This window comes from Saccostrea cucullata, unplaced genomic scaffold (genome assembly GCF_032062105.1).
Source record: "Saccostrea cucullata isolate Sc308-1 unplaced genomic scaffold, CSIRO_AGI_Scuc_v1 ctg396, whole genome shotgun sequence".
Taxonomy (NCBI): Eukaryota; Metazoa; Mollusca; class Bivalvia; order Ostreida; family Ostreidae; genus Saccostrea; species Saccostrea cuccullata.
The window spans coordinates 10,138-23,877 of record NW_026933195.1 but is presented as its reverse complement, the minus strand read 5'-3'; the positions used below and the strand labels follow the sequence as shown (position 1 = coordinate 23,877).

The 13,740-nt window shown below is 33.8% G+C and overlaps 1 protein-coding gene across 2 annotated transcripts; it reads right to left on the bottom strand.

Annotated features, from left to right (window-relative positions):
• Positions 1-68: 68 nt before the first annotated feature.
• On the bottom strand, positions 69-13,740 carry LOC134237576 (sodium/glucose cotransporter 4-like). 2 transcript variants are annotated; one of them, XM_062719675.1, is made up of 15 exons: positions 13,450-13,740; positions 12,297-12,368; positions 11,938-12,042; positions 9,508-9,567; positions 8,837-8,941; positions 8,574-8,679; positions 8,214-8,294; positions 7,736-7,941; positions 6,807-6,942; positions 6,469-6,576; positions 4,064-4,214; positions 2,398-2,566; positions 2,049-2,264; positions 687-810; positions 69-388 (listed from the first exon to the last, which is right to left on the bottom strand). In XM_062719675.1, exons 1-15 carry the CDS (start codon positions 13,555-13,557, stop codon positions 183-185), a joined length of 1,953 nt encoding a protein of 650 aa, XP_062575659.1. In that variant the 5' UTR covers positions 13,558-13,740; the 3' UTR covers positions 69-182. The 2 variants fall into 2 exon arrangements, with proteins under 2 accessions (XP_062575659.1, XP_062575660.1); XM_062719676.1 differs by having other exon boundaries at positions 11,938-12,038; positions 13,450-13,505.

The window sequence follows — 13,740 nt, the reverse complement described above, 5'->3', positions numbered from 1 at the left end:
GTGTTTTACTGTTAAAATATTATAATTTTTAAAATTCTTTTGTCATCTTTAAAAAAATAATGCAGAAATTTCATTTTTCAGTGTTTTTAATGAAATCAGATTTACATGTAAAAGTGTACTTATATAAAAATAAAATAGTAGTCATTATGATAATAAAATTGCTGTAGTACTCTTCCTAAACGTTAATGGAAGAATCCCCAGAGAAAAATACCTATCGTCATAAGGATGAGAGCATTTATGTTCACAAACCACTTCCACTTTTTCTTCTCTGTAATACTCGTTAAAAGTCGTTTGTGCTCGGCTAATTCCGCCTCAGTAGCTGTCACTGGTTTGGGAGGTTTATATCCACAAATTATATACAAGGCATGGCGCCACTTTGTCATTTTAACTGATCAAAAAACAAAGAGCATACAAGAATATAACATACCTTAACCTTTATCAACCTGGAAAAAATCTTTCCGGATCAGAAACTTTTGGCTTATTGTCCAACGCTTTCGCAAAAGCGGAGGGATATATCCGTCTTACACAAAAACTTTAACCTTGGTCAAAACTTTTGAATGAGAAGAGATAGAACATTCATATTTCACGTGTGCAAAAACACTTAGACATGGAAATCGTTGCACCATAATTTTTTGAATTTGCTTGTTTTGTCTATATTTTAATTCTGTTATTATTTTGAAACCTACCTTCTTTCTTTGATGCTATATTCTCGTTCTGAAGTGTCGTTGACAAGTTATTGAACTCCAACTCCTCTTTAAACGGTTCTCTCTCCTGGAAGCTATGACGTGACCACCATGTCAAGCGGATCAACTGCAGAGAAAATTCGAATTAGATACTACCTATATCTTTTGCGTATGACGAATCTTTGCAAATTTAAGAAATATAGTCATACATGATTATCAAGGTTTATCTCCGTAAACGAGTGTATTTTCGGGTACGGTGAAAGCAATTCAAATGAGGGACAGACCCACGTCATAACAGACATTCGGACGAAAGGCATATCAGCATATAGGAAGTGTGTTTACATTGTGATTGTGCATTTCATATAATCAAAGATAACTTAGAAAGTGATTTGTACGTCTACCATGAGATTTTCGGGCAATAATGAATTTACACAACGTTTGAAAGACATGTTATCAGAATACTATTCTTTTGTAGAAAAAATGCACAAGAAATTGAGATTGGAGATTTAAGCTTTTAAAGGATCACAAAAATGACAATTTGTAAAGTGTTTGAATTTGTAGCAAAGAAACTTCATAGTGAGAAAGGATGGTTGAGAGAGAAGATCAATAATTCATCAGAATTCTTCTTGGGTAAGAAGTGTGGTTACTAGTATTCTCCCGTTTTTATTTATACTCACGTGTTTATCTGGAATAGGATCAGTTAGGATTTGTGATTTTCCCCTATACTAGTTGATACTCACGTGTTTATCTGGAATAGGATCGGTTAGGATTGTGATTATTCCCTTATGTTGTTGATACGTACGTGTTTGTCCGGAATAGGATCGGTAAGAAGTGTGATTATTCCCCTACACTAGTTGATACTCACGTGTTTATCTGGAATAGGATCAGTAAGGAGTGTGATAATTCCCCCATACTTGTTGATACTCACGTGTTTATCTGGAATAGGATTGGTTAGGATTGTGATAACTCCCTTACGTAGTTGATACTCACGTGTTTATCTGGAATAGGATCGGTTAGGATTGTGATTATTCCCTTATGTTGTTGATACGCACGTGTTTGTCCGGAATAGGATCGGTAAGAAGTGTGATTATTCCCCTACACTAGTTGATACTCACGTTTTTATCTGGAATAGGATCAGTAAGGAGTGTGATAATTCCCCCATACTAGTTGATACTCACGTGTTTATCTGGAATAGGATCGGTTATGATTGTGACAATTCCGTTACGTAGTTGATACTCACGTGTTTATCTGGAATAGGATTGGTTAGGATTGTGATTATTCCCCTATACTAGTTGATACTCACATGTATATATGGAATAGGATCGGTAAGGAGTGTGATTATTCCCTTATGTAGTCGATACTCACGTGTTTATCAGGAATAGGATCTGTAAGGAGTGTGATTATTATCATGGCAAAGAGGCTGAGGAAGAAGAGAATGATTGTGAAGTGCAGGAAGTGGACTTTGGAGATGATGGCAGGTCTGAATTCCTCTTCTCCACATTTTGGACTGCCATATCCAAAATCCAGCCCCATTCTGATCACACCCACCAGCAAACCGATAAGCAGTCCCCAAAATGCTCCCTATGTGTATAAAACACAAAGGCGCTTACAATTATTGATAAACGCTCAATGATTTGGACTTTTTCTTTTGATTTAATTTTGAAACCTAGTGTTCAATCTGTACAGTACAATAAATGCAATTATGACCACTCACAGGTTCATTGGTCCTCTTCCAGAATATCGCCAACAGAAAAAGTGACAGGATGGGCGGAGCTAGATAGCCGGTGACAGCTTGAATGTAATTAAAGAGTTGTCCACCTTGAGATGCCGATAAAATCGGGATCCATGCTACACTGATAACCACGAGGATTAAGATAAACACTCTAAAAAATAAAGGTCATTCAGAGATAATGTTTCTTTGACTTTGATTATAAAATTCAAAAGAAGAAAACAATTTGGAGCAATTCCTCTCTCCAAAATTTCAACATGATCTGCAAAGACACCTATCGTTCAGTCGTATGTTGACTGTTTATGGCACCATACCAACTGTAATGCCATTATTGTAAACTACTACAAGTATATCAATATTCACAAAGGTTAACGATGTATCATCTAACTACTGTCTTCATCCAATAAAAAGTATGCCATATGATCAGATTTAATTTGAAATAATCCTCAATCAGCTTCAATATAACGATAGGTTGTATTTTAAAAACAAAATTTTTGACAATATTATATTGAAGTTTGAGGAGAACTTAGATACCCTTGTTACATTAACTTATTTGTCTGAAGTCCGTCTCGGTTTTTAATCTTGTGTAAAACAAAGTCTTGTACATAGAATCAACTGTTAGGGCTTAATATCTTATGCAAAAAATAATAATACATCGATATTGCTACATAAATAAGGGAAATTGAAGTAGAAAAGTCGAGTCTGTAAATTTTATCATAAAGTTTAGTTCCTTGTTTGTTTTTGTTTTTCTCTAGAAAACTATTTTAGTATGAAGAATTTACTGGGCTCTATGATATCTTTTATTTCAAGTTCTCTGGTGCAATATCAAATCAAGGTATGTAGAAAAATTTAATATTATAAATTCAAAAAAAAATATACAAGTAAATATTCCATTTCCAATGAAGAATTAAAGAACATCATTTAATAGTATATAATGTCAAATAACTTTGTTTTTAATTCAACGTGTAGAGTGGTTTTATAAAGTTGTAAATCTGTACTTTTTGAATACGAAAAGACCTGCGATGAAAAAAGTAATATTTTTTTTATATTGTAAGTATTTATATTTCATTCTTAAGTGATCCGCCCTCCACTCAGTTGATTTCACTATTCACCTTATTACACTTTTATCCCTTTAAATTAAATGCCAAAGACCTATTTTTTAGATTAAGAATATTTCTGACATACTCTTCGACATAATTCATAATACTAGTAATAAAACTTCATCTACAGAAAATGAAGACTCTATTACCAGACTCTAGAAACCATTCAGATTGAAGGAGGCTCAAGAAGTAGCAGGATTTGAACGCATCAAGGTTAGTAATTAAATATCCTCTTCACCTACGATTTATGTTTGAATTGGTTAATAAAGAAGCTCAAGATAAGTATCATTTAATAATCATTTCAAAGATAGTTTTATCAGTCTTCATTTTTTTTATTCACTTATGATTAATATATAACCTTGAATAAAATTGGTATCTAAGTTAAAGTAAAGTATATTGCACCAATCCCTTTACTCCCACACATGTTTCATGAAAACAAAATTACTTCTGCAAGCAATTGTATTTACATAATATAAAACTGTTAATAATTATGTGAACATTAAAGGTTTTTCCTGAAAATGAATGACGTAATGTGGGCGTGGTTTATATACCTGCCCACTACCAGCAGTTCTCCCTCCGTGGAGCCAGGGCGCAGGCGCTTCCAGATATCCATGGTGAAGAGCGTGCTGGCACTGTTAAATACTGACGTCAGCGAACTCATAAGGGCCGCCATCATTGCTGCCAGCATCAGACCTTTCAAACCTAAAAAATATATTCCTAAAAACGTCATTTGTTTGGATTTTTCAAATGAATTCAAAAAGAAATGATAATAACTTTTGATGAAAGAAAAAATTATTTTTTGTACAATCAATAAATTATTGAATTGCGGGTCGCTTTTAGCGTACCTATTTTTGTATTCATATGAAATACATGTATACTTTATTCCAAAACTTATACATGAGAAGAAGAAAACACTTGCTATGGCCTTCAACTTGACATTTAGAAAAATCAACTAATTAACAATAGTTACTTCCATTCCTATATGGATTGATATATCCAAATGAACCTGAAATGGGTGATACCACAGAGTGTGACACATGCATGTTTCACATCTGGATATTTTACTAGACCAAGACATTAATAGTAAACCTGGCAACAAAAATTTTGATGAACGTGGTAACTTTAATTTTTTATCACCATTTCTCCTTCTTTTGGGCAATATACCCTTATCCAATGATTATGAAGCAATATACCCTTACCATTTGCAGATGGGGTTTATGTCTTCCGGGTAATTTAAAACGCAAACGCATATTCTATGAATGAGAATTTCTAAAACGAGATTAGCTATTGACAAACAAATTGATAAAACAAGAATTACTAGTCTCCTTTAAAGTCATCATTTCGCAAATACTATCATAATGGTTAACACAATGACCTTATCAGCAAATACAATCTGTCATTAAATTGAATGCAGACTGGCGTTTTTCAAAATAATTGTTAGGCCATCATTTACACAAATATGGTGTTTTTTTTTCGTTTTTCCTATCATGACATGGAGCAACCAGCATGTTGACTGATCGACAGGGAATGCTTACTCCTCCATGGTACCTGATCTCTCCCCTGATATTTAATAGGACCATGTTTGTTTGCACTGCTCCAGATTTGCATTGTTTTCTGGAACCTTGAGTTTGAATAGTGTATACGTTTTAGGAAACATTCATAAGAAAATTTTAAATGTATATCAATTATTTTTGTTAAATGTTATTACATCTGAAAATTTCATTTACCAACATCCTACTGAAATTTTTGATTGTATGTTATTTTACGTCCCTCCCGAGAATTTTTCACTATTATGGAGATATGTCTTTATTTGAAAAATGCTAATCTACAAGCATTTCATTTATCCATTTGTCTGCAGATAATTCTTTTGAATAATATAAAAGAATATATAAAGGGACTTGACTTCCATCAAAGCTTCAACCTGATTAAAATAAGATCTTTGATCACTCCGAGATTCTGATTCGGAGCATAACAACGATCTGATTTTAATCAGATTGGACACAGCTTATGTATAAAAATATGAATTGTTTCTCTCCAGTATAAAAATCATTAGAGATAATTCCAGCTAAACCCTTAAGTATAAACATCAACATCACTTAACTTGGAGTGTAATGGCTTTTTACTTATTACAGCTGAATCGGTGTTATTAAAACATTAATTTGTACCTAGACCTATTAATTTGAGTATATTTCTCTATCATAACAATTGATTTGTTTACATTGCTTAATTATGATGATCTTTAGTAAAAGACATGGTATTTGTATAATTACCTAATGACTCACCGATCTTTATATACCAGTAAATAACATGTATCTATTTATTCTGGCAATGTCATTTCCAATGAAAACAAAGTATGGACAGAGAAATACACAGAAAACGTATATACCCGGTATCATCATAATCAAATGCCAAGTGTACATTGGTACATTCTGACCTTTTGTCAGTTATATATTTTTCAGTTTTATTTGTTTCGCTTAATGTCCTTCGAGAATTTTGAACTCATTTTGAGACGCCACCACTTGCCAGTTCAGGGATGCAAAATTAGACCTGTACTCGGCTCTTCGAGGCTTTAAGCAGTGGAGGATCTTTTTCGTTCAAGCACCTAATGTGACAATGGACCTTGGTTTATAGGGAAGGGAAACATAGAGTTGCTGTAAGACCTGCCTTGATTCAGAAGAAATTGATCCTTTAGTTGCGGGGGTCACATCCAACTGCAGGACTGGTCCTTCAGATGAAATATTACTAACTTAAGTACCGTAGACATTGGCTTGAAAAAGATTCCTCACTGCTCAATGGCGCAGAGCCCTGAGTATGGGTAAAAATTTTGCATCCCTCCAACAGCAAATGGTAGCGTCTCAATTTTAGTGGTTTTTTTTTTCAAAAGCAACTTAAAACCAGCAAACGGTAAAAATTTACATTCAGTTTCTTTCTTTTGAATTTTGGCTTATCGTTTTACCTTCGGGCATAAGTTCCACCACGAGTTTGGGATACGCAATATTCGTACACCCTGCCTCGTTATCACAAACAGCCTTACAAACTTCTGGGTCTACACATGCCACCTGATCTATAATTCAAAAAAATGTAAATGGAATATTTTTTCTTTCTTTTTTTAACATTTCAAATTGGTATTTCAAATTGCAAATAACCAATGGTAAAACATGAAGGTAAGAGAACTTATAATTAATGAATGTACAGTTAGTGCATAATGTCACAAGGACCGAACTAAGATATCTTTCAAGTAGCGTTATTTTACCCAAACCTTTGACTTATTGTTACAGGCAATCCAAACGGTACCTGTGTAAAGAATCCTGCTGATCATTCCGGGAAATATTGTGGTAAACAGGGGCAAAATCTTCAGGTACGCGGCAAGAATGGACCCACCTTTTACGTGATGCATGTTCTTTGCGGCCAAAGAACGTTGGACAAGTACCTGAAAAAGGTAGATAAAGTTCAAATAAAAAGTAAGTATAAAAACACACTTATTTTTCATCACCGAAAGTTCGAAGTAAAATTGTGATTTAAATAAAAGTTAATTAATTGAGCAGGCGCAAAATTAAAACATACTTGTTACTTTTCTACATGAAATAGAATTTGACACACTCCAAGTTAAAACATAAGTTTCCTCCAATTCTTCGATCACCATTACAAGAGTATAACATCAAATAATTTTTTTTCCTTCATATACCTGATGCAAATGATTTTGACTTTGGACAGAATATTAGTTAATTGTTTTTTGTACAAAAACTACATTTTCTTGGATAGGATTTTCTCTTTTTTTCATTTCATAAAATAGTTTACGTCTAATTGGTTATCGATAAGTGGAAATAATACTCGTAATTTCACCTTTCGTTTCTCTGATCTTGACCTTTTTATTAAAGATTCTTGGGCTAAGAAGCCTGTGTGCTAATTATTGGCTCCTGTTGTTGGTTTTTGAATTCAAATACTGGGCAAACAAAACTTTAACCTTCATTTCTTTAGAGAAGGTTATTTGTCATCTCCTGGTCAAAAATACCATCCTATGAATCATGAAATTTGCATAATCATTTCAAAGGCTAAAGAAATATTGTAGTAGCAGACAAAAGAGCCAGTCAATGCATTACTTGATCTTCAAAGTCGGAGAAGATGGGAGAGGAGGGGGGTTAAACTGTTACAGTACAAATGACAAATAGCAAGTCAGTGCATCAGTTGATCTACAGTAGGGGATATTAAAATGTATACAATACCTGGTCAGAACAGAAGTACCAGCAACTGAGGATGGTGATCCCTAGGACGTTTCCTGGCCACGGAATGGATCCCGTGACGGCGTCCCGGAAAAGATGGAAGGCGTCAGATGGGGGTGTCCCACAGTCCGAGCCGTTAATGAGGGGTGAGGGTATGGACTGGGGGTACATTGTGTACACCTTCTCTATCCCACCAATCTCAATAAAACCTACAGACACATTAACATTTTTCTGATTAGATTTAGAATTCAAATATACAAAATCGAGCACCTGTTTATTTGATACTACAGTTGAACATATAAGTATTTCGAGCATTGATATACTGAATATCCTGCTGGAAATGTTATTTGAATGAGTAAAGTTTCACCATATTTTACTCTACGTTTTACAGCATTAGTATCTCGAATCTTTGGATATTTCGAAGTTTTTATTTTTCATCGGAAAGTTAGAGATAACGAGATTTTTGACTTTATATACTTACTAAGAATCATAAGGACAATAGCACCAGCTACCATAATAATAGTTTGTAATGTGTCTGTATAAATTACAGCTTTCAGTCCACCTGAAAGAAATTATTGGCTTAAGTATTTCTAGCAAATTACTACATATTATCAAAAGTTAAGCGACGTTAAGGGAGAAAATTGAAATTTTTTTCTTAAATATAAAATCTAAGATGTTTCCGTTATGGCTAAACTTTGCTATTTCACAAGAAGTTTAACATTACATTGTCGTTTGGATTTTATTCATTTATGAATTCTAAAAACATTCCTTTCGAATATCTCTGCTTTTACAGTTATTGTATGAAAAGTTTTTAAAGTGTATATATGTCTTTCTTCGGTACCAGATATGGTGTAGACGGCCGATATAGCCAGTAAAATGACCACCCCTACGTAACGGTCAAGACCGATCGCCTGCTGAATGAAAATGGTCCCAGCATACATGTCAACCTGACAATAAAAAATACAGTTGTATCAAAAACAGAAAATACAGTGGCGATGTGTTATTTAAAAATATAGACAAAAATTTTATTTCAAAATCTTGGAAAAAAGCTTTAGAAATTTTTTATAAGGGTAGGAGATCCAAATCAACTCATGTTAGACCTACAGATATTTTGGTGAAGATGTAGATAAGTAGTGCCAGTACAGACATGTAGATCTGTAAACGTTGTCCCCCGAACCTCTTCTTCAGGTACTCGGGTAACGTGTACACCTGTAAATAATGATGTGAAAATTACAAGTAAACCATTTCTGGCTGTAACTTTTCATTTGGAAATTATAGTATCTATACAATTTTTTTTTTAAGTAACTTGAGTTTTTTATCTTAAATTTACATTAAAAGTTAAATTGAGAGAAAAGAACAACTTGGATTTTGTTTATGAAGATATTATCATTTTCTAAAAAAGCTTATAAGCTTTGATTTCCGGTTTCTCTGTTAATTTTTTTTAAATTTTTGTTTAAATTATCTTTATCAGTTGTTTGTTCAGCAGGGAAAATGTCATTAATTATATTTGTAAAAAAAAGAAACTGAGTAAACCTCTGCTTGAGCTGATAAACATAACTCAGATGAGCTTAAAATAATGATCAGGCAGTGAAATTGAAATCGAAAATCATGCATTCCTGAACAAAAAATAATGAACGGTATACATGTACGTGAACTTATTCTGTTTTTCTTATGCTTATTTTATATCAATCCCTTGAAAATTAAAAGAAGACAAATACATACATGTTCTTCAAATTTGATTTTTTTAGATTAAAAACTTAATTTTTTAAACTTACCCCGCTAGCGATATAAACAGGAACAAAAAGCCATCCCAGCATCAGAAGGCAAAACAATCCCTGTCAAAAAAAGTTAAGTAAAATGTTCTACCATCAACAACAAAAATAAACCCTAAGTATCAATTATCATATGCTGAACATTCGAATTAAAGAGTTTCCAAAATTTGCATATTTGACATTCATTATGCAATTTGTTCAACTTTAAGATAACAAAAGAGTCTAAACAATGTAACCGTATTGTTTAAGGAAAATTAACAAGGATTTTACTTAGGCGAAAATTGTTGAAAATTCTACGACTTTTGTACCATAAAATTCTATTTAAATAAATAGGTATAAAGCTCTCTTAAGCTTGAGCGAATGTAGTCTTTAGTTAAATGCAAATATCCATACTAAACTAATAATCTGGTGCAAAACTATAGACGCAACTTCTATGCAATTTCGATCTTATATTGTGTTCATTTACTTAGGAATGGACTTGTCTAAAAACTTTAAATAAGTATGTAAGTCAAATCCAGCATCTGATGTAAGTTTAATTGAGAACGCCCGTTCCTTGATGCATCATCCCTCTATGCAAGTATGGCCCAGAAATGCCTTATAGTTTCTCGGTAAAGGACCTGCTCTAAAGCCTTTAACCCTGTTATTCATCCAACTTCGCTGGTTAATGGTTTTCGGTTCACTCTGTAAATTTTAGCTAGGGCAAATCCAGCATCTGAAGCAATTTTGGAAGTGAACATTCTTTGAAGCATTATTCAGGTAAGTTTTGCTTAAAAAGGCCTTGTAGTTTCTTTGTATTGAACTTGCTCGATAAACTTTAACATTTTCATTCATCTAGAACATGTAAGTTTAATCAAGCATCCAAATTATCTCTGGTAGTGTGCATCCTAAATGTATCTACACTGCAAAGTTGATTATCAAAGGGTTTATATATGTTTATATTAGTTACTTTAGAGGGAAAATTTTCGAAAACTTTGACCAGGTTGCTTATCTAGAAAATGAAGGTCAAATTCAGCATCAAATTCAGTCCAGTTGTATCACTTCAGTTAGAGCAAGTAAGGTTGATTTAGAATGAACCTGCTCCATAAATTTTAACATGACCACCCATTCAGAAAATATCTTCAGATCCAGCGTCCTAACCAATTCTGGTAGCGTGCATCCTTACACGCATCATACATGCAAGTTTGGTCAACATAGTATATTATGTACTCATAGTTACTTGAAATGAGACCTGTAATAAAACGTTAAGCTGTTCACTCATCTAGAAAATATCTGTCAGATCCAGCATTCAAAGCAAGCCTGGTATTGTGCATCCTTACGCGTATCATACATGCAAATGGTCAATATAAGGCTTAACATGTAGTTATTCGAAATAAGACATACTTCAAAAACTTTTACTTAATCCAAAAATGTTAACCTGCATAAAAAAAACCTTAACCTGATCATTCCTTAGCTGGAATAATAGCCTCTGACACCGTGCAATTGACTGGTAAAACGAAACATACTAAAAGCATCTACCATGCATCTCTGATTAATATAGGGCATAAAAGTAATTAATTTGATAAGAACTTTGCTTCGAAAAACTTTAACCTGGGACACTGATGCCGAGACTATTACAAGAGTTTCCCCAACTTTGTTGAGGTGAGCTGAAAGTTGCAAAAAGAAACTTCGTTACAGTACGTACATGTAAATTTATGTTTAAAGAGGTGAATCATATCTCTTTTACAATTCCTGAACCCAACTAGGTTTTAATGGATTTTTTTTTATATACATGAATATTTCTCACTATATAACACATGTGTAGATATTCACTACGGTTAATTTTTTAAACTAATTTGCATATTAGCAACAAAGATTGAAAAGGTCCTGCGCGTCCCCCAAAGCACAGAGAGGATAAGTAATTCAGCAAGCAGGTATTGATGACAAAGCAAACTGAATTTTCATGTTGTTGTGCACCTTAAGTCTCGGAAGTAAAATATGCATGAATGAGGGTAAACACCCTAAACGTATAACTCTTTTTATCTACCTATTGCAGTTAACTTATGTCAACAAATCCTTCTTTTTAAAGATAGCCTATTTTTAATGCCTTTGACATTTTTACCGTGTTTTAATTTATCGATTTGTAATTTTTGGATAAATTATTTTTCAATAAATACCAATTTAGCGGTTAAAATATTTAGTAAATCGATCAAAGATAAATCAATTTGATGAATTAACCCGCGACAATCAAACAAGATAAAATTGAAATAAATATGTTCATTGAATAATGATTTAATGATGAATCTATAGTGAACTATATAAAAAAAGATGCACGTGCAAGATGCTAAATTAAAGTATTAACACTAAATGCCTTGTAGTCACACGTATGACCAAAAGATAAATTTCTGATGTCAAAACCTTTTTTTCAGAATCCTTAGCTATCATAATCTGACTTACATTAAGTTCATAGCTAGCTACAGCGATCCCTGACGCCGCGCCTGTACCAGCCAGACCCACGAAACTACCACTTCCTATGTTACTGGAAAAAAGGGAGGCCCCTATCTTAAAAAGAAAAGTTAAAAGGGATAGTTTTAATTTCACAAATTAATTTGTTATGTAGGAGTAAATTACTGTTAAACATTTGACATATATGCCAGGATTAGAATACAATATCATTATTTAAATTAACAGGCATTTTTTTCATAGAATCCTTCATTAGCCACAATTCATTGTATAAATTCTTATTAAATGCTTGTTAAAATACATGATTTTAACATTTCTATAATCCTCTTATGTAACAGATATAAAATTCTTACAGCAAACCATAACATTTCCCTTCCCGCCAAAAAGTAGCCGCTAATGCTGCCTCTGTTTGTCCTCCATGTCGCCTGGAATAGAACAATATCAGACTGGTACTGGTCAGGGCTACATTGCCTTAGTCATTTTTAAAATTGAATCTTTGTTACATTATATATAAAATAATTTGGAGCACATAATATGAACACAATTTCTCTCCCAATACTATACACCCCTTAAAATATAGGTAATCAGAGCTCACCTCAACCAAAGTCTCATATACTTCACTAATAATCAATTACATTGTAATGTGCATCTCCAAATGGAACATCCAAGGCATGCAATTTTGGCCTGATAGGGCTTGCAGTTGATTGGTAATGGACTCAGCTAAAAACTTTAAATTATTGCTCATCTAGAAATATTTTAAGTCAAATCCAACATCTGAAGCAAGTTCGCGAGTGTTCATCTCTAGATGCATCATCCAGGCAACTTTTGTTCAGATGGATCCTACAATTTCGTAGAAATTAATATGGATCTATGCCCAAAATCTTTGTTAACCTGATCACTCAGCTGATAACATAGGACAAACCCAGCATCTGAAGCTAGCAACTCTGGTAGTGTGCATCCCTTGATGCATCATCCAAGCAAGTTTGGTCCATGTAGTGCAAACAGTTACTTTTAAAAACCTGCTCCAAAAACTTGAACCTTGTCATTCATCCAGAAAATGTAGCGTAATTCCAGCATCCAAAGCAAGACTGGTAGTGTACATTCTTAGATGTACCCTACATGTAAGTTTGGCATCATAGGGCTTACACTGCACATGTATAGTTAATTCAAATGAACCTACCCCCAAAAATTAACATTGTCGAAGATATTTAATCTTGTCCAAAAATAAACCTGCTTCAAAAACTTAAACCAGCCCCAGAAACATTAAACTGACTATTCTTATGTTGAATTCGCAGCAACTTCCATGCATCTCTGATGAATAAAGGGCATAGAAGTACTTAGAAGAAAACTGCTCTAAAAGCTTTAACCTGGGACGCCGACGCCGACGGAATTACCGTCCATACCCCCCTCCCCCAACTTCGTTCAGGTGAGCTAAAAATTTAAAATGATAGATATGTACACGATGCATTATGTGAATAATTGATACCTTAAGAGAGAGAGACTTACCCAGATCCCTGTTGCCAGACAGAAGCCCAGGTAAATCACGATCACCGTAATGTCCACCGCCCCCACCCCCGTGTGTTTGAAAGCCGAGGTCCCATTCACCGCCATCATTCACGGTACATACAAAAAATGTCCAATAAATGGAAGACAACAGTTCCAATCAGGTCACTATGTACCCCCGTCTTGTAAACTGATAATACATAATAAAGAATTACCGTTGATACATCTGAGGGCACGTACATTTACCTGAGAAACTCGCAGGAATATATATCAGCATTATTTATTCTGCCAGTT

Excerpts from the sequence above, each read along its gene's own strand:
- LOC134237576 (XM_062719675.1), bottom strand. The coding sequence starts at position 13,557 with ATGATGGCGGTGAATGGGACCTCGGCTTTCAAACACACGGGGGTGGGG. Across the intron at positions 12,043-12,296 it reads GGGAAATGTTATGGTTTGCT|ATAGGGGCCTCCCTTTTTTC; the intron begins GTAAGAATTTTA and ends TTTCTTTTTAAG. Across the intron at positions 4,215-6,468 it reads GGTGGAACTTATGCCCGAAG|GTTTGAAAGGTCTGATGCTG; the intron begins GTAAAACGATAA and ends TATATTTTTTAG.